Source organism: Vulpes lagopus, chromosome 5 (genome assembly GCF_018345385.1).
Source record: "Vulpes lagopus strain Blue_001 chromosome 5, ASM1834538v1, whole genome shotgun sequence".
NCBI lineage: Eukaryota > Metazoa > Chordata > Mammalia > Carnivora > Canidae > Vulpes > Vulpes lagopus.
Window position 1 is genome coordinate 47,623,801 of NC_054828.1, and position 21,900 is coordinate 47,645,700.

Here is a 21,900-nt window from a genome sequence, read left to right on the forward strand (position 1 = left end):
AGTAAATATATTCATATGGTTGTGCAACCAATCTCCACAACTTTTTCATCCTGAAAAATTGAAATTCTGTACCCATTAAACAGTACCACCCGTTCTCCTCCCCCCCGCCCAACTTGTGCCAACCACCATTTTGTTTTCTGTCTCTATAAATTTAACTACTCTAACCACTTTATATAAGTGGTAAGAGATATTTTTAATCTTAGGTTTTCTTTCTGTTCTTTTGAAAATTGCCTGAGTTCTGCTACCAATGACATGTCCTTGCTTTTGCTTTGCTGGACAAATAGGAGATAAAAAACCTGGGTGATTGTTATACGATAGTGTTCTTGCCAGTGGAAGCACAGAGCCAGTGTAGCGTAAAGGAGATCCTACCTCTACGGCCAACCTGAGAAGGTGTTGGGTAGTATGGAACCATTTTAGGAGAAGCAAAGTTTTAAAAGGCAGAAATATTATCAAAACTTGTATTTTTCTCACCTCAGAAGATTGTTTTAAACTGGGGTTTGGCAGGCCCTTTCTGTAAAAGACTCAATAGTAAATATTTTAGACTTTGTTGGCATGCATTCTCTGTCATGGTTACTCAGCTCAGCAACAGTAGCACGAAAGCAGCCATAGAAATGTAAACTAATGAGAGTGGCTGTGTTCCAATAACAATTTATGAGACAGGTGGCAGACTCGATTGTCCCAAAGACTATAGTTTCTTTTTTTTAAGATTTTATTTATTCATGAGAGAAAGAGAGGTAGAGACACAGACAGAGAGAGAAGCAGGCTCCATGCAGGGAGCCTGATGTGGGACTCGATCCTGGGTCTCCAGGATCAGGCCCTGGGCTGAAGGCAGCACTAAACCGTTGAGCCACCCGGGGCTGCCCCCAAAGACTATAGTTTTTGAACCCTGTTGTAAAGACTCGGGCTTAAACATAACTGGAGAGAGAGACTTTGGGTAAAGCCCGTACCTGGGAGATCATTAAGCTGATTTGTGAGTTGGAGCAGAAAGAGAAATTCAGTACCATATTTTATCAAATTTGTGCCATTGGGTATAAGGTGCACCTTTTGGGTACCGCTAAGAAAGAAAAATAGGGCAACCAATTGGTTTTAAGATCCCATTGAGTATATGCTACATCCTCATCTCAGAAATGTTAATACATGGAGTGGGAGTAGAAAGAGTGTCTGAGTCAATGGTGCATTGATAATTCTAGCCAGCGTTGATGCTCTTACTGTGGGCTATACATTTTGCTTGGCACTTCACATGCATTATCTCATTTATCCTCATAAAAAATCAATGAAGTAGATGAAAAAGGCTTAGAGCAGCTAAATTACTGGCCATAATAAACAGTCGAGTCTAAGATTCAGACCCAAGCAGCCTGGCATTAAAGCCTGTGCTCTCAGCCACTGTGTACTGTACTGCCTCATTCAGTTCTGCAGTAGTCTTTATCAGATGGTACCATTCATGCTGGAATTGTTATAGTTCATTATAATGATTTGAATCAGGTCATGGAGGAAACAGCAGGTCCATCATGTCCTTGCAATTTCAGACATTTCTCAGTTCAGCAAACAACTGGTTTTCATCCATTATGTGTCCTGCTGGTGCCCTGAGAGAACTAGTATGAATTCTTTCTGAAAATGTTTTTAAAATGATAAAATTCTCAAGAAGCCAAGCAAAATTTGTGTCGGAAGAGAAGTCTTGGTGCACAGATAGCATCTGTGATGCCAACCAGCACTTCTAGCGTACTGCTGCCGAGGAGAGTGAGCACCACATACCACTGTAACTCTTCTGCCTCTGTGAGCTTTGTATTGAAGATGCTGTGATCCTGCATGAGTGATGCAGGCTTCACCAAAGAGGACCTTATTGACTTTTGAAGACAAAGGAAATATCATGAGCCACCGAGTTCTCAGATTCTTGGAGAATTTAGGTGTTTCTATTACAAGCCTACATTCAGCTGACAGAGCACGCTGTGAGAAGTTGCCTTGTAGAGAGCTGAGGTTTTCAGTACTTGTGATCATAAAAAAGAAATGTCAGAATAGAATGGCAATTAAAGATGGATCCATGTAATCTTCTCATACCTTATCACAGTGTCAGCTTCTTATTCAAGCCAAACAGAAGCCTTCTCGTTGAAATTCAGTTTGGAGAGAGTTAAAGTTTATTTTTGCTTTATTTGTGTTAAACTTTCATCGTGAAATACAGCATCTATAAGGATTATTTTTATACTGGGCAAATGAAATTCCACAGGAGTGAGGTAAATTATATACAAAAAGTTTTGTTTTTTAGTGGGCGGGAGGGGGTGGTATTTGCACTTGTCTAAGAATCCATGCCTGATAGCTCATAAGGCCTGAGAATTGCTGGTCTGAACTGAAATGTGGAGGATAAAGGAAAGGCGACTGGTGAAGTGAAGTTGCATGAGGGGGGACAATGCAGAGGCCTACAAACAAGAGATACGGCATGTTAACTCACTGCTCCATGTTCCTGGAGCACAGCGTGTCAGGGAGAACAGGAGAGGGAAAAGTGCAAGGCACAGAGGTCCACATCATCAAGCATCTCACAAACCATGTCTTCCAGTTAGAATTAGATTCAGCTACATTTAATAGTGAAACTCAGAATAAGAAATCTAGAGAGAGGCAATTCAGAGCTAGTATGGCAGCATGGTGCTCATCAGGAACCTGGGCTTCCCAGTCTTGCCACTCTTGCCATCTTTAGCATATCTCCTCATGGTCCCAGATGGCTGCTTGAATGAACTCTAGTCAGCATGTCTCCCTTCCAAACAGGAGGAAGGAGGAAGAAGGGCACGGCCCCCTGCACTTTCATAGAAACTTCCTGGAAATCTTTCACTTCCACTTAATCACAACTTTGGCACAAATAGTTGCAAGGAAGATTGGGAAATGCGATCTTTTATTGGGGATGGTGGTGTGCCCAGCTGAAAATCAGGCTTCTAAAGTGGAAGGGGAAAAGTGATGTTGGAGTAGGCAGCTAATAATCTCTGCCATGCCATGTCATATTTTGTGAATGCTGTAATTAGGAGAGAAGTATGTTCAAATGTTCTTTTCTAAAAGATTGCCACCTGCAAGGTGAAGGAGGATTGGAGATCATAGAGCCCACCACTGCAATGACACAGGTGAGAGGTGAGTGGCATGCTGCCTGGAAGCAGGGACAGTTTCAAGAGGCTCACAGGTCTTGGTCGCTGATCGGATGTGAACAGTCTGGTTTAGCAGCTGAGTTTGTCTTGGTGCCAGAGAGACAGCAGTGAATGAATGAAGCCATGGGATTGGAGCAGATTGCCTGGGGAAAGGAGATCCACCTAGAATGGGTTTGAAAAAGGCAGAAAGAGGAGGAAAATAGAATGTAGTGTTTTAGGAGTCAAGAAGAGAGCATTTCAAGGTAGAAGGGGTGGGCAGTTACATCAGATGCCACTTAGTGCACAAAAGAATTGATGTCACTGATCGGATTTCACAATTAAGAGGATGTGGATGACCTTGTTAAGAGCAGTTCACTGAACCATGGAGAAGACCAGATTGCAGTGGGTGAGTGACAGGTAAGGAAACAGAGGTGAGTGCAGCACCTTTTCCAGGAAGTCCTGCCTCTAAGAAGAGGGAGAAGAAAGGGATGTGGGTGTAGAAAAGTGTGAGCGAGTAAATGCACTGCTGTTTTCTTTCTTGGTTTTTAGATGGCAGGTGTTGAATATGTTTATGTTAATGGAAAGGAATAGAGAGGGAGAAGCTGCCAGAGACCGGCTGATGGTCAACATAGATTCTTGAGATGGGCCCTGGCAGAGAGCTTGCCTTAGGGTGGAGGACAGCCTCCTGTAATCAGAAGCGAGGAGGGAAGAAGCAAAGATGGGGGTGCAGGTTCTGAGCATCTGGTGGCAGGAAGTTGAGGTTGTTCCCATCTATGCTGGGTTTTATTCGCCCTATGATATAGGGTTTGAACTCCTCTTGGTGGCTGAGAGGCTGTTGGTGAGTTTGCTGGTGGACCATGTGATAATGTACACGATGTGTCCGTTTTTCCTTAGTGAAAAAAAAAACCCTGTGGTTTAGCTATGTCATTAATGTGTGGGAGCTTTCAGATGACCTGGATCTTAGTCATTATCTTTAGAAATGTGAAACGAAGAGACAATATGTGAAAGTGCCTTAGCACTGAACTTGGCACACAGACACCATGCAGGAAGGGTTTGTGAATAAGCTTATGTTCTTAGACTATTTCCTGTACATATGGAGCATCATTCCAAACTTGCTTTACTATTTACATGGTTCATTTTCTTTCAGGCAAATGTACTTTTGTTGAAAAAAAAAAAAGATCTTTCAGAGTGCAATAATCATACCCTTGTGAACCATAACAGGGCAGGTACTGTTAGCTTGTTTTGGATATTTGGCACTGCCTCCAGGAATAGCACAAATATGCTACCAAGAACTGGATTATACTATTGGTAATGGGAACAGTGTGTCCATGACTGTGTGATGAATTCAGCTTTTCTTCTAACTGGAAACTAAGTTGTGAACAGACTTGGCAAGCATCAGATCATGGTAGACTGTTTTTAAAAGATCTTTAAAAAATATTTCAGTTTCTGCAGAAAACTAGATTGACATCCTATAGGGAAGAATTTCGTTTAAGTCACGCTCTTCAGTACATTGCCAACTACTTTCTTTTGTTCACTGCCCAGAGGAGATTAGGTATTTGACCAATTCTTTTCTCCCAGGAGGAGGGAGCATGAGTGGCCCAGCCTTCTGTGTGTGTCTTGCAGGGAGCCTTATGGGGTTTGCTCCACCTCACCTGTGGTGGTTGCCCTACTGTGTATTTAGTTGCAGTAGAGGTCTTCTTGCAACTCTAAACTCTCTTCATGTTTGGGAGAAAGAGAAATGAGAGGAGCAGGATTGAGAGCATAAAAATCGCTCTCTTGATTGATTAAAGTGCTCAAGTCAGAGTAACATCGAGGCCGTGTCTGGCAGTGCGTGGTACTCTCTGTTGTCTCCAAACACCATCCATCTTTGCATGAGTAGATGTCTTTGTGCATTCTCCTGGGGCAGCCGAGAAGAGGAAAGTGAGGGGCTGGTCTAAAAATGTCTCTGTGACTTAGGTGTATCCGATGTAACTTCAGCTGTTGCCAAGCAACTTTCTAACACAGATCCCCTTGGTTTGTGGAACTAAACAGAGCTCTGTGGGATTGCTTGCTGAGGTCCCTGGTGAGGGTGTGGACAGCACCACCAACAGAAAGAACTTGTGTTGGCATAAAGGTGATTTATGTGATGGAGAGCTCTGCTTACTGCCTAATTTAACCTGTAATAAACTTTAGATAGTGTCCTGGCTTCTTGGAATCTAATGGTTGTACCTTTGCACATGTGTGTGTGTTTGTTTCTGTGAGGGTGGGGTGGATATAAATCACGAAACATAAGTGAAAGAAGTCCAATGAAGGTTTCCAGCAGTAACACTTAAGCTAACCATTCTGGACATCTCTTCCCTCGTCACAACTGTTACTTCAGACCTTGTGACTCTTCTTCCCTTTCCCTTCATAGTTCTGCTCCATCCTCTTAACAGTCAAGTTCCTCCGTGAAGCCTGTTTTTAATTAGCTGCTTTAAAGATGAGATAGAGCAAGATGAGGGGTGTTACTGAAAGCACCTCACGAAGAACCATGGTTCCTTGACATTTATAGAGGTACCGTGACTCCTTGCCCACTCATCGTGGGGTGGAGGGTTCTAAATGTGGCATTTCACAGAGAATTCTGGCCACTTAACTGGATGGTAAACAAGTCTTTCTGCTTGTGAGTTGCCTGGGCTTGTGCCCAAAAGTCTTTATTAACTCGATTTTGGAACTCGATGTAATGTAGGAATCAGCTCATTTTATTTCATACCAAATCTTTGAAAAGTAATTCAGAATTACATTTAAAATTTAAACTCAAGTTCTTAAGATACCAAGCTTGGGGAGATTTGAATTAAAAGTATAGTTGATACATCTTTGTCTGAAAATAAAATGGCTTAGTATTAAAATCACTGTGAGGCCTGACACTTCTATCACTATCCTAGAGAGGTTTTGGGATACAAGAAAAAATGTATTCAGCCTCAAAATATTCAGTCATTAAAGAATTATCTTCTTAAAGTATTCTAATAAAATGCATGTTTTTAAGTTTTTTGTGAACAAAATGAACTTTTTCTGTAAATACTTTTCATGAACTTCATATTCTTTATGGTGTGTGGATGAAAGACGATTTATCTTGAATATATATGATTTTCGAGGTTTTTTTTCTCCTGGTGAAACTTTAGGCATAAGATGACATTTGGTTTTTACTTCATCTTCACAGAAAGTGGAAAATTCCTGTTAGTGTTTTTTCTTAAAGACTCATGATCGAAAGGGAAATAAATAGCTAAAAATTAAACATGGGTCCTAAAACTCACTGTAATGCTACGCCTATTAGTATACCATGCATTTCTTTAAAGGTTAGAATTAAGTTATAATTCAGTTTACATTATTCACTTGATATTGCTGTGTAAATCTGTATAAACGTGTTGATTCAAAAAGGAAATTCTCTTCTTCCTAAAGATATCCTACATATTTAATTTTTATATTTACTGTCAGTTACCCAATTTAAATTTAACTGAATATTTGTAGACATTGTTGTACACAAAACAAACAGCTTATAAAATGTAGCATTTTTTACTCTTATAGTAATCATTTATATTAGACTGGAACAACATTCACATTACATGAAATTTGAGGTTAACCCCAAGTTACATCTAGAATGTTTACCTCAAGTTGAAACGGATTATCCAAATATTGACATTAATCCTAATGGCATGCCTTGTTTGAATTGCTGATGTTGCTAAGATGATAAGATATGGGAAGGGTTGGCATTCAGCCTTTGAGAGGGTTAAGCTAAAGCTGAATACAGATTATTCGGTCAAATTCTGAGACTGAAGTTGAACATCATTGTATCTTAGTAAAAAGCTCTCAACTATGCGTTGTTGTATAAATGGGATGTTGATTACTGAAGACCAGGAAAACTAGGGTTTAGCTTATCTTTTTATGTGTTTAGTCGAATGTCTTGTGATGTCAGTGTTAATAAAGTGGAAAAAAGATTACATTGAACAAAAAAATCCTGGCAGAGTTATATTAAAGTGAAAAACGTAATTCTCATTCCTTGGTTGATTTTTTTTTTTTATAGACCATCCAGAACTGCACATGCCGCAAGCCAATGTGTGTTGATTTACAGTAATATTAAACAAAATGAAAAGTTTAGCTCCTTAGTTTGCATTAGCCACATTTCGAGTACTTAGCAGCCACATGTGGCCAGCACAAATAAGACATTTCCATAATTGCAGAAAGTTCTGTTGGACAGCACTAGGTCTAGTGAGTGACTGAAAAAAATGCCATCCTCTTGATGTTTTGACTACATAATAATGAAGGAATCTTTTTATATTTCCGTAGGTTTTCCCTTGAAATGATAAGGCTAAGATAGGCTGCTTATCCCTTAGAGAAACTAGGAAATTTAGAACACAGGTGTTGAATTATGTCTGAAACCCAAGTCCTGCTGTTCTGCATTGTTTTCACATGTATCTGAAGAGCAGCATTTTCTTAAATTTATACTTTTAGACCTGTGGTTTTGCTTGTAGTAGTCTTTTCATCCTTTAGCTTTTTTAATTCAAAGTTAGGATGTACTGTTTGATAAATTTAAGTAAAAAGAATCCGTTTTCTGATTACTGAACTGAGACTTCAGAACTTGTATCCTATTCCACTTTTAATATCTGCAGATGGAACACATAACTTTTATAAGACTCAATTTGTCATAGATCTGTCAACCTGTATTCCAGTCCTTCATACCAGGTCCCCTCTTCCCAGATATGTTGCATACACACAAATAAACTTTAAATATGGACCTTTTCTTGGAAAAGCTGCATTAATTTGGAATATTCTCAAACATGTAAGTTGCATTTTAAAAGGCATACTGAAAAAAAAAAGGCATACTGAATGATTCTTAAGGCCATTATGCAAAGTGAAATAAGTCATTCACAAACAGGCACTGTATAATTCCACTTGTATGAGGTACCTAGAGAGTAGTCAGACTCAGAGGCAGAAGATTAGAAGCATGGTTGCTGGGAGCTGGGTGGAGGGGGGAATGGGGACATGTTTTTTAAAGAATATAGTTCTAGTGTTGCAAAATGAAAATAATTCTGGAGATTGGCTGCCCAACAACATGAATACACATAATACTTGAACTGTAGACTTAAAAATGGTTAGGATGCCAAATTTTATGCTACTACAATTAAAAAAAAAATAGTGTCTGTCACAAAGCCAGTTCTCCCAACTTGGTGGTTTTGAGAATGTCTTGTCTATTCTTTGGCCTTTGCATTTTTCATACACACTTTAAGTTGACTTGTCAGCTTCCACATAGAAAACTGTTAAGATTTTGATTAGGATTGCATTGATCAGTTTGGGAAGAAATAACATCTTTACATTAGTAAGCCATCTAGTTTATAAACATGATAAATACATCCCTAAATTTATTTGTCTTTCAATTTTTCTCAAAAACATTTTATAAAGTATTCAGTGTAGAATGCTTGCATATCTTTTTTTAGATTTGTTCCTAGAAATTTGTTATTTTTGACAGTGTAGTAAAAGGTAACTTTTTAAACAGTTGTTTCTAATTCTTTATATTTGTAGAAATGGCTCATCTTTTTAAACCATCTTTAAACGTTTCTAAGCATACAATTCATTCGTGTTAAGTACATTCACAGAACTCTTTGGTCTTACACAATGAAAACTGTTCCCATTAAACAATTCACCATGCCTCCCTGCCCCAATCCTTGGTAATTACCCTTCTACTCTCTATCCGTAGGGTCTGACTGTTCTAGGTACCAATTATAAGTTGAATCATACAAGTATTTGCATTTTTTTTAAGACTGATTTATTTTGGGATCCCTGGGTGGCGCAACGATTTGGCGCCTGCCTTTGGCCCAGGGCGCGATCCTGGAGACCTGGGATTGAATCCCACATCGGGCTCCCGGTGCATGGAGCCTGCTTCTCCCTCTGCCTGTGTCTCTGCCTCTCTCTCTTTCTCTCTCTGTGACTATCAAAAATAAATAAATAAATTAATTAAATAAAATAAAAAGACTTATTTTACTGTAACAATATTCTCAAGGTTCGTTCATGTTGTAGTATGTCAGAATTTCTTCCCCTTTTTAAGGCTGAATAATTTTCTATTGTATGTATATGCCACATTTTGTTTTATCCATTCATCTGTTGATGGATGTTTGAGTTACTTCACTTTTTGGCTATTTTGAATAAATGCTGCTATGAAGGCGAGTAAACAAATATCTCTTTGAGAACTTGCTTTCAGTTCTTTGAGGTATGTATCCAGAGGTGAACTTGGTAGATCTTGTGGTATTCTATTTAAAACTTTTCTAGGAATCGCCATACTTTATTATTTTTACTTTTATTTTTTATTTTTTAAATATTTTATTTATGTATAAATATTAATAATATGTATAATATATATGTATACATATGTATATGTATATATGTATAATATAGATGTATAATATATAATATAATATAAATATGTATAAATATTAAATATTTTGTTTATGTATATATTATGTATATCAGCCACCCAAGGGTCCCCTATACTTTCTTTAATTGCACATCATTTTACATTCCCACCAGCAGAGCCTAGGGATTCTAAAAGTAGTTGTTAGGTTTTTAAAATAGGTTTTAAAAAATAAAAAAATTTATTTAAAAAAATAAAATAGGTTGTTAGGTTTTAAAATATTGACCATGTATCTTCAGTGTTGCTATGCTCACATTATTCTAATAATGTGTAGGGTCTTTGGACTTTCCATATATAAAACCATCTGTGAATAATGACAGTTTTGTTTCTTTTAATGGTATCTAAATTGAATACTAGATGGCAGTGAGAAGTGAATGTATTATAGCTTCATGCACTAATGTGAATTATTCTTAGGTAAAACATTGAATTAAAGAAGCCAAAGTTTAGAGACAAAATTAAGTAAAATATTATCATTATGGGTACATACATAGGGGGTAAAACTAGACAGTAAGAGTCAAGGTGGTGGTTACCACTAGGGGTGGAAGAGGAATGTAGCCAGGGATCGACTCAAGGAGGTTTCTAAGTTACAGCAGTATTCTTTTATTTAGGTTATTCTTTCAACTGTATATATTTTATAAACTTATATGTGTGATGTTTCATAATGAAAATCTTTAAGGTGAAATTGGAAAATGTAGGCCTGTCTCACCATATGTAGAAGAAAAATTCTGTATTGTTTTTTTAAAAGTATATTAAAGGAAGCATTAAATACGTAAAAATATTTCTAAATTAATAATTTTACCTACAATGAATGCATGAACCTCAGGAGTTTCAGTTAAATTGATTTCCACACCTTGAGCCATCTGTAAATATCAGATTCTTTTTTGGAAGTCAAAAGTAACTGCTAAATAGAAATTCTTGGCTTTTAAAAGATAATTGGAAAATAATTGGCTTGGTTCCATTTGCTAACACTTTTGAGTAAATGTAATGTGCCCGAGAAATTCTCCCAATCTAATAATAGGCTGTTTGAAGCCATTATATCACAGTGGCATTCCTTTTAGTGACTGGTTGATTTCAACAGCTCTGCTGATGAAAGGATTATAAGCTGCCATGTTATATTAGGGTGACAAGCTCCAGCTCTTTTATCTCCTCTTACTTTTCTAGTAGTATAACATTTAAATTGGGACTTTTTCTCCCAAACAATATTACCAGTTTCTTTGACATGCTGAAGAAACGATGTTCATGGCAATGGAGTCAAAACATCCTTCAAGGAATGCCAGCTGGGCCACGGGCACTTTGTATGCTGGGTATCCAAGTTGTTGTCATCCATGAATTGTCCTCACCTGGACCAAGTGCTGCCAGGGAAGCAACTAGTATAATCTTTGTTCTTTCCTGCCCCCCCCCCTTTTTTCCCTTGGTGGTTAGCATCCCAGTATTTACGCAGCAGGCAGTGATGGCCATGGTGCCCACAAGTCTGTCACCAGCCCTTTCAAGCTTGAAGGACTCCTGTAGACTGCTTAGTGGCACTTACCAGGAAGATTGGCAATCCTACCATATTAGGAAATAATTCAGAGTGAGTGATAACTAGGGGTGGTAGTCAGTGGAGAGTCTTAGAGAAGGGTGTTTCTTATTTCTCAGCATTTACACAAAGCAGAAAGTGCATTCATTTGCAGTTAGCAATTAACAGAGTGTCTTGCAGGGTAGAGGAAATGAGTCCCAGACTAGTTTGTGTGGAAAGAACTGCTTAGAGCAAAAACTGTGTGGGCAGCAGTAGACCTACATACGACACGTATGTGTGTTTGACCAATTATAAAGGGATTTTTGCCTCCACAACCTAATCGTTGGATTGTGAGCCCATCAACTCCTTTCCTAATTACAGACTTCATCCACCACCCATCCACACAGCCCCTACAGGTAGAAAAAAAAAAAAAAACCTCATAGTGAGTATTGACTATATGGATGTATTTCTTCAATCCCCTCAGTTGCTGTCTGTCGTACATTGTGATGAAGGGTACATTTGATGATGTCTTGCATTAAAGAAGGATAATGCAAAAAAGAGTCCCATAGAAGGTTAGAGAATATACTGTGATCTTTTCAAAAGCTTTCATTCTTGCTATAAGATCTTTAGACTTGCTTGTGCTTCTGCTCTGAACAAAAGAATTTGGGCTACCACTATGTGGCTGTTCCTGTTCTAGGAGGAAGAAGTTGCAGAGTAATGCTCTGTGCTCCCAGAAATAGACAAGGGTGCAGGGAAGAGGGGGTTCTCTCCAACCCAGGTCTTGCCTTTCCTACCCCAGCAGGGTATTTAGTAGAGTATTGAGAACACAATTTTCCAGTATGATCTTCCATTCAGTGATGCCTGACAGATTCATAAGGAATTATATCCTTGTTACATACCTAGAAGTATGACCACAACCCCATGCTTCCTTCTTCCCCTGAAGGGCAGACTTACTGGTGAATGGAAGAGAAAGCAAAGAACATTTTGATTTTGGGTTTTGCCTCCTTTGGGAGAAGGAATAACTTATGATCATATATGTACTTCACCAGAACTGAAGTAGATCCGTACTACACCAGAAATATTTACAGATTTGATGAGTTTTGTAATACCCCATTTACTATATTGGTGCAACTTGGGAATTCTAAGTTTTTAAAGGTAGTCCAAGTAACTTAGATGTTATCACCAGCCAGACGAGTGTTTGTAGACTGTAATTTTTCCCTTCTGGACTCCATTGTAATGGAAGTGAACCAGTAAACTACTTTGTGCTAGAGAAGTTGCCAGTAAGTAAGTACTTGATTTTGTATCGGAAGGACTTGTGACACTAAAGGAAATGCAGTTAAAACTTCCCGTGGAGAAAAGCAAAGCTCTTTAAGGACACACGAAAATAATTGAGATTGATTGGATTTTAATTCTCTCATAAAGCTATTTGAATTGTGTAACTTTTTTTTTTTTTTTTAATTTCAGATTCAACCCTATGAAAAGATAAAGGCCAGGGGCTTACCTGATAATATATCTTCTGTGCTGAACAAGCTGGTGGTGGTGAAACTCAACGGTGGTTTGGGAACCAGCATGGGCTGCAAAGGCCCCAAAAGTCTGATCGGTGTGAGGAATGAGAATACCTTTTTGGATCTGACCGTTCAGCAAATTGAAGTGAGTGACATTCAGCCTTTTCCATGAACCACTAAAATCAGTTTTAGGTCATTAGAAATATTACCGTATAAAATAACAGATGTGGATTTGAGCTAGTCAAGAAGCTTGCTATCCTTAGTTTCCTTATTAGTATATAAAAAGGTTTGGTGTTCCCAAGGGCAGATCTTTAAGGTGAGTACAATAAAAGCTTTTGGTCTTTAAATAGCATTTGTGGTTGTTGAAATCTCTGGATCTTTTTGGATTCTCCTTTGATCTCCCTCTCCTCTCCTGCCTTTCTTTCTAGTGGCGCAGCCTTCATCATAGCTGGGGTGATCTGGCTTTATTAACCCCTTCTGGGAGGGGGGCGGAGAATTTCCGTATCTGGTTGGCGGCCACAGATGCTAAGAACCGTCCTTGGTTGCTCTCTTAGGGATAGTCATTAGTTGTGGACCACAAGTTCGCCAGGGCCAGTCTTGTTCATCTCTTTATTTCTAGTGTCCAGTACGGTGCTGGCTAACCACACCAGTAACACTAGCAGCGGCAGCAGCAGCGACTGACATTTATCTAGCATGTACTGCACACTGAGTATTATTCTGAGCTTTTTTCATGAACTGAGTCCTTTGTTCCTTTCAACAACTCTGTAAGATAAGTACTCTTTTACTGTCATCCCCATTTTACAGGCGAGGAAATCAAGGCACAGAGAGAGGTTGATTTACTTGCCCAAGATTCCCTGTGTAAACACAGGATTGTCTGACTTCTGAGAACCTGTTTTCTTCACAGTTCTTGGCATTAATCCTGAGACTAGGAAACCAGGTCTTTGTAACATCTGTACTTTCATCCCCACTGTGCTCTGGGCACAGGGTAAATGCTTAGCCTCTGCCTGTCCAGGAAGGCCACAAGGCCCTGGCGGGCGCTCCAGAGACAGACTGTGTGTGGAGGCCGGGGGGCTGGTGGGTAGGGGGGTTCTTGGCTCTGCTGTTGACCTGCCGCTGCTCTGGGCCTTAGTTTAGCCATCCGTATATGCAGACAATAGTTTCTGTCTCATAGGGTTGTGATTTAATGACTAAGTACATGGTAAACTGCTTAGCAAAGTGTCTGGCTTATGCTAAATATTTATATTTGGCTACATGTAGGTGATGGTTTTGGATACTTTGTGATGAACTATTACCAGTTTTATAATTTTAAGTGAAAGAAAAGTAGGTCTGGGTAATCTGATTGTTATTTTCCTCCCTAGCATTTGAACAAAACCTACAATACAGATGTTCCTCTTGTTCTAATGAACTCTTTTAACACGGATGAAGATACAAAAAAAATACTACAGAAGTACAATCATTGTCGTGTGAAAATCTACACTTTTAATCAAAGCAGGTACAATAAGTTAAAAAAAAAAAAGTCTGGAGGGTGTTCCTCCTGGGAAACAAAGACTTCTTTGTCTTGTTTTAAACAGAGTAGCCTCAAGATGTGCATGTACCAAAACCTCAGGTTTGCAAATGTTCAGTGTCTTTCAAGGCTGCACACTTGTTCATAGATGGGTGATTGTTATAATCACTCTGTGATTCTGTAACTTCCAGCTCCTAAGGGAGAGTCTGCTTGTTCCACGTCCAGAATACTTAAGGATGGCCTAGGTCTCTGCTCTTTGGGGGCATATTTGGGCTCCACGTGGGTCTGAAAATTTTTATATGTTCTACAGTATTGATAACCTTCTTTCATATGGGAAGAAGTTTATTCAACATCCTGAATAGGCTTGGGGGATATTTAATAAATCCTGGAAAAAAATCTTCTTCTTTGAGGAAAGAAAAGTAAGTACAGGCATACTTTGTTTGATTGCACTTTAGTTGCACCTTTTAGATACTGCATTTTTTTTTTTTACAAGTTGAAGATTTGTGGCAACCCTGCAGTGAGCAAGTAAGTCTACTGGTATTGGTGCCACTTTTCCAATAGCATTTGCTCACTTTCTGTCTGTGTCACACATTTTGGTATTCTCACAATATTTCAAACTTGTCCTTTATTATTGTATTTGTTATGGGGATCTGTGATCAGTGATTATGCTTTGCTGGAAGCCCAGATGATGGTTAGCATTTTTAGCAATGAAGTACTTTTTAAAATCAAGGCATGTACATTTTTTTAGACACAACGCTACTCCACACTTGATAGACTACAGTATAGTGTAAGCAGAACTTTTAGATGCCCTGGGAAACCTAAACATTCATTCGACTCACTTTATTGCGGTGGTTGGAATAGAACCTGCATGTCTCCAGGTGGCCTGTAGAAAGGAATTCAAATGACAGATTCTGATAAAGCCCATGCACCTGGGGAAGGAAGTCTTCCATCAAAGACTGAATATGGGTCTATATGAACTTGTACAGAACAGATGTTTCTAAAAGTTGTATTGTTGTTTTAAACTATTTTTTCATGGACACTTTGTAAGTTGCAGGTGCTCTGCCTCCATCTTGTGGTCCCTGGTCTGTTACGGAGCTCGCTCCTCTGTTTCCTTCGCTCCCCACCGCCAGCCCTGGCACATGTTCTCGCTAGTGGTCGGGAGCAGGTGTCCCTGAGCACTGATCTGCTGTTGATTTTCTGGGAAAGAAAGAGCACCCCACCCCCGCCCGAATATATCTGTTTGTAGAAATGGGCATATTTTTCCAAATAGATCTAGACGGAAAAGAACAATTCCACGACCAAAGAACAGACCCATGACCAAATAAGTTTGAGAAATTTACTTAATGTAGCTCTCGTCTTGTAGAGCCATAAAAATCTCTGTATATCCTAAAAATACGAGGTGTCCTCCCATCTGTATAGCGATGGAAATCTTTTTTTTGCAGCAAATAGAATGATCTAGGAGACTGTTGGACAACACAGATAAGAGATTTTCTTAAATGGATTTGCCTCTGATTAAACTGTTGATAGACTGAAGAGGAAGGAAGTTTTATTTAACTTTAAATTCATTGTTTTACTTGAAGGTCTGGATTGCTTTACAGAATTGGTACTGAAAAAGACTTTGTTTTTGTTTGTTTTTTTCAAAGGTACCCAAGGATTAATAAAGAATCTTTACTGCCTGTAGCAAAGGATGTCTCATACTCAGGGGAAAATACAGAAGCTTGGTACCCTCCAGGTCATGGTGATATTTATGCCAGTTTCTACAACTCTGGTTTGCTCGACACCCTTATAGGAGAAGGCAAAGAGTATATTTTTGTGTCAAACATAGATAATCTGGGTGCCACTGTGGATCTTTATATTCTTAATCATCTAATGAACCCACCCAATGGAAAACCCTGTGAATTTGTCATGGAAGTCACAAATAAAACACGTGCAGATGTAAAGGTAAATATTGAGTGGAAGCAGTTTGGGGATTCACATCTTCACACTGCATAGGTTCTGTAGTTCAGAATTTTTTTTTTTTTTATTGGAAAGTTTCAGTGGTAAAACATATTCATCCACTTAATAACATCATATAAGACAGAGTGAGATAGTATTCTGTAGAGTACCCTAAGTTCCACCTGACATAACTGTATAAATTGAGATTGAACAGTATTGTTGAATAATCTATATGGGTGATTTTAACTGAAAATAGTTCCATGTATATTTACAAGATAAGTGAAAACACTTTCAGTGTTTGCTCAAACCTTTAATATTCTTCTAGTCTGGTGCTTATGTGCATTTATTTAATTTTTCCTTTAGAGAAAATTTATTATTTCTGTTTCTACCTATGCATTTCTATATATATGTTTTATCACTCTAATATCTCTGCAGTTGCAAAAAAAAAAATTCTTAACTTTGTTTAGTGGTCATGAAATGGTACAGGTTTTACTACTTGGCCCCAAGGAGTAGGAGAACGGGTGGTGTGAGAATACTAACATGGTCATTCCCTAGACTGGGTTCTATGCCTCTTGCAAACGAGTGAATGTTCCTCTCCCCGCACTGCTGAGGCCTCATGACTCAGAGGTCACTTCTCCCTCCCTTTTCTTCACTTATCATAGAGCCAATCAGAGCAGGGTCTGAGGTAGTAGGACTAGTGGGTTAGTAATGGATGGTGGTTTGGGAACTGGAGGGAATGGCTCTTCCCCTAGACCTTCAAAAAGTGAGGCAGACCCTGATGTACTCTCAGGGTTTTTATTATGGACAAGAGGGCAGGCATACAGTATAGGATGACAACCTGAATATTTCCTTTGGTTCTACCATTATATGTCTATTGCTGTGTGTCCCTGATGGAATCCATGCCAAAACTTTTTATTTCTGGGGGATTTTATCAATGTCTTTTCTCTACCAGTCCATAGACTGGCAGTGTGGCACGGCTGGGATTGGGAGAGATGTGGAGGTACTCAAACACTCCTCTCTGCCTTTCTAGGGTGGGACGCTCACCCAGTATGAAGGCAAGTTGAGACTCGTGGAAATTGCTCAAGTGCCAAAAGCTCATGTGGATGAGTTCAAGTCTGTATCAAAATTCAAAATATTCAACACAAACAACCTCTGGATCTCTCTTGCAGCAGTTAAGAGACTGCAGGAGCAAAATGCTATTGATATGGAAATCATCGTGAATCCCAAGGTAAGCCTGAGGTGCAGCTCTTGTCTCCCTGGTTCCTGAGATCACAGTAGGTAGGCTGCGCACAGATCCCACTACCCACTCTCTGGCCCATCTATTCACTGGTTCCTCCTTTGCACCTTGTAAGTCACTCCAGCTCCTGGCCCTGTGTTTCAGGGTCCACACCCATCTCTAGTGTGCTAAGCCTTGGCACTCATTGCTCTGACACTTCAAGGCCTTTTGGCCTCAGGCATCTTGCATGAGTTTTGTGCAAACCTTCGGTTCTATATCGTAAAATGGAAACGTTACTAAACAGGAGTTATGATGCTGAACAAAAGACCATGTACGTCTAAGCACCTGGCATGTGCTAGGTACTTGCTTAAATGTCACTTGTCAGGATCCTGTCTCCTTCCCAAACATTAACTAGCCCACAAGGAACTAAGTTGTTAAAACCTCTTTCTCTTCTCCCCCTGGCCCCTTTTCTTTCTTAACAGACTTTGGATGGAGGCCTGAACGTCATTCAGTTAGAAACTGCAGTAGGGGCTGCCATTAAAAGTTTTGAGAACTCGCTCGGTATTAATGTTCCTCGGAGCCGTTTTCTACCTGTCAAAACCACATCAGATCTCTTGCTTGTGATGTCAAACCTCTATAGCCTTAATGCAGGATCTTTGACGATGAGTGAAAAGCGGGAATTTCCTACAGTACCCTTGGTTAAATTAGGCAGTTCTTTTACCAAGGTATGTAGTTAGAGATATGGTACACATGTGGATTTGTGGTTCCTAAATGTCTAAGTATAAAAATGACTGGAATGATATGAATTGGGGTCTAATTACAGTCCTGCCTGCTGACCTGTTACATTCCTCTGTCTTTGATTTTGATCTCTTAAAGGGAATCAACCAACCATAGAGGATAAAGACGTAACTCACTTTTGAAATTTGGTTGCTAAAGAGTAGGAAAAAATGTTTAATTTGGGGACATTTTACTTTATGTCTCTTGTAAAACCATTTACTGCTTTCAGCAGTGGGAGAATGTAAATTCTGGTTTAACAAACACTGAGCCCCTACCATGTGCTGGGCAGTGTTCTAGGTGCTGGATAGTTAGCATTAAGTAAAATGGACTAAAATCCTTGCCTTCATGAATATTCTAGTGGGGTAAGAATGATAATAAGCAAATGTATAGTATGGCACATGGTAGAAAATGCTATGGAGAAAGAGCGGGAGTAGGGAATGTGTGGGTGGTGTGGCAGGGTACAATTTTACACTGGGTGGCCAGAGATGGTCTCACAGAGAAATTGCGTGTACCATGCGGGCATCTGGGATGAAGAGCATTCCAGGCAGGGGGAGTGGCAAGTATAGGAGGACCTGACCCTAGCATGCGAAGTGGAATTCAGAACACTGCATCACATGAAATACTGTGAGGTTAATGGAGGGGGACCCAGTGAGCCTGTGTAGCTGGTGTGGAGTCCTGCGAGGCCCTCCCAGCATATTTCTGGTCCTGGTTGAAGTTTCGTGCCACCTGGTGTGGAAGCAGGTTCTGCTTCATATGTTCGCTGGGGAAGATTCTGGGTCCTGTGGCTGCTGCAATTTCCAGGATAACATCAGGCATCTTAGGACTCTCCCTGTTTTGGTGCTGAGCTGGGAAAATCCTGGTGGAACAAAGACCCACCGTCTTCCTGCAGCCCGAGAGGGTACCACCAGCCATTTTTCTACCTCACCTCACCCCTCCCTTCGCTTCCTAGCCTCCACAGTACCCTGCAGGACATCAGGACTTTAGCTGCCCTATTTTGAGAACAGGGGCTGAGTGGGTGCTGGCAAGTTGCTCTGGGGAAGAATGTGTGTTAGAGACTTTACAGAGCATAATATGGCAGGTGCAGAGTAAGCAAGGGAGACATGGAGGGGTCAGAGAGGGGAACAGTCCCAATGTGTAGAACCTTGCAACTGGATATTGGGAATGTGGGTGGCTTTACCCCCCTCTGGTGGATGAGAAACCATCAGAGTTGTGAGCTAAGGGGTGAAGTGACCGATCTGGCGAGCGAGGGTAGAATCAGAGCGGAATCCTGGCAAGAGGAAATGGTGGCTTTGACCACGGTGATGGCAGTGGAAATACCGAAAAAACAACCTTGAGATATTGTGAAAGTTATACCTACAGGATTTGCTGTTGGACTAGATGGGAGTGTAAGAGAGAGAAAGATGATTCCAGGGCTTTTAGCCTATGCAACTGCTGAAAGCATGGAATCTCCTGCCATTTATGGAGATGGGGGATGTAGGTTTAGGTCTAGAGGGGAGCAGGATGGGGAGTTAAGTTTTGGAGATACTGTATTGGTTAGACCTTCAAATTTATTTTCTTTCTGGATCAGAGGAGAGATGTGGAAGAGACAGGTAAATTGGAGAGTCCTCTGTGTATAGCTGGTATTTAAAGCCGTGAGATAGGGGTCACCTAGGGAAGAGGTGTCCAAGAACTGAGCCCTAAGGTAGTCTGAGTTAGAGGATGGGGATGAGGTGGAGGAAACAGCAAAGCTTGCTGAGGAGCTGGGTAGAAAACCATAAATGTGTGTGTCCTGAAAGCCCCAAATTAAGAAAATGTCTCAAGAAAGACAGAGTGATCATCTGTGTCAAGTGCTGCTGCTAATTCAAGAGGATTGGTTCAAGAGCAATGAGAATTCACCAGTAGAATTATCAGTACAGAGGTTCCAGAGCCTGACGGGAAAGGATTTAACAGAGAATAAGAGAAATTAGAGATACAAACGTGAACAACTAACTCAAGAATTTTGCCCTTAAAGAAAAGCAGAACAAAACAATTGGCAGCCATAGATAGAAAAGGATATAAGATTTGAAAGATTTTTGTTTGCTTTTTAAAGATGGAAGAATTTTGGGGATGTTTATGCACGGACTGGAACTGATGCAGTCAGAGGGAGAAGGAATCACTGGCCAACATCTCTGGGCCCTAAGGAGGCCTGGCCTTCAGCTGGAGGAACTGTCCAAGCCCAGTACTGGGTACTAGGAAGGGACAGAGTAGCAGGCTGGGGGCAAGTGGGTTATGGGAGGAACCGGTGGAACTTTTCAGATTGCTTCTAATTTTCTTAGCAAAATAGGGAACAAGGCCTCTAAGACGATTTCTAGTGCCTACAAATCTAAGGAAATAAGAGGCAAAAGATCTGCATCATTTGTAATGATAACCTGTGCTGTTGCTGTGCATGAGATACTCCACTTCTTCTGAATCCTGCCTATCGCATAAAGCCCAGCTCGTCTACCTTGCTTCAGTGACGAGCTCTAACTAACCTCCAGATTATTTGAACTACTCATTGGGCTTTTAGCATGTTGGTTATCTTCTTACTGATACCCAGTCTGCTCAGTGGTGTATAAATTGCTTGATTGTAGGGACGGACCATGCTGCACAGGATCTAGTATATAGCAAGTGCTTAATAAAAGGCTCTTCCCCTGGAGGGCCTGAGCTCGGCCATACACAGAATGTTTTCACAGTTTAGTTAAACTAGTTTGTTAATTTAATCCCGGTGTTTTTGTGTTAACCCATTTTTGAAACAATTTGCTTCTTTCAGGTTCAGGATTATCTGAGAAGGTTTGAAAGTATACCAGATATGCTTGAATTGGATCACCTCACAGTTTCAGGAGATGTGACATTTGGCAAGAATGTTTCACTAAAGGTGTGTTGTTCTGATGAAAATTACAGTTCTTACAGCTTTACAAAACAGGTTTCATGTTCTATTCCTAAATTTACCTTTATTTTAAAGAATACCTCTTAGACTATACTAGGTGTTTAGAAGACATAAATACATTGTTAAAATGAAATAGCTACCACAGTATTTAGTATTAGTACTGTCTTCCATAGATATACAACATAGTTAAAATACAATCACAATTGTTGTATATAGGAACTCTGGAATATAGCATTCGAATGGAAAGCAAACACTAGTAAATAATGTAACTAGTGCCAATTTACTGAAATGACAGTCTTTAAAATAGAATCACTGTTAAAATAACATTAGCTCACCAACGATGACTGTTTGAATCTGAATGAAAGCAGAAAAAAATGACAACTTCACTTATACTGAATATCATCTATTCCCATTAATCAGTTGTCATCAGTATAAAGAGATTCATTCGTATACCGTAGTACTTGGGTACTTTGCAGAGTAACGTCTAACCTAAGAAACAGGAAGGACTATAGGTATAAATATTAAAGCTCAGAGCCAAAGATACAACAGCTTTTTCCTATTAAAAAAAAAAATCCCATACCTAGATTACATGTGTTCTTCCTTTAGTGAACCTCCTTAAATGAAGATCTTGGAAAAACAAAAAGGTGTGTGTGTGTGTGTGTGTGTGTGTGTGTGTGTACACACAGTTGACTCTTGAAAAACATGAGAGTTAAAAAAAAAAGAAAGAAAGAAAGAAAAACATGAGAGTTTGGGGGGGGTGACCCCCATGTAGTCAAAAATCCATGTATAACTTTTGAGTCTCCCAAAATGTAACTATTAATAGCCTCTTGTTGACTGGAAGTCTTATGATAACAGTTGATTAACACATAGTTCGCAGGCCGTACATATTATATACAGTAGTCGTACAATAGAGGAAGCTAGAGAAAAGTTTAAGAAAATCATTCATGGTACCGTATTCACTGAAAAAAATGTAAGTGGACCCAGACAGTTCTAACATGCTGTTCAGGGTCAGCTGTACAGACCTCTACATACGTGTATATACACACCTGGACGTAGACAGAACGT

At 39.7% G+C, this 21,900-nt stretch overlaps 1 protein-coding gene across 4 annotated transcripts in view; it reads left to right on the forward strand.

Moving 5' to 3' along the window:
* The window catches only part of UGP2 (UDP-glucose pyrophosphorylase 2), a 67,571-nt gene that overhangs the window by 44,123 nt on the left and 1,548 nt on the right, over window positions 1-21,900 (forward strand). For all 4 annotated transcript variants that reach the window (XM_041755771.1, XM_041755769.1, XM_041755768.1 and 1 more), the window contains exons 4-9: window positions 12,479-12,664; window positions 13,878-14,011; window positions 15,667-15,964; window positions 16,989-17,186; window positions 17,657-17,899; window positions 20,719-20,823. In XM_041755771.1, the coding sequence (XP_041611705.1) occupies window positions 12,479-12,664; window positions 13,878-14,011; window positions 15,667-15,964; window positions 16,989-17,186; window positions 17,657-17,899; window positions 20,719-20,823 (1,164 nt within the window). The remainder of the gene's footprint in view (window positions 1-12,478; window positions 12,665-13,877; window positions 14,012-15,666; window positions 15,965-16,988; window positions 17,187-17,656; window positions 17,900-20,718; window positions 20,824-21,900) is intronic.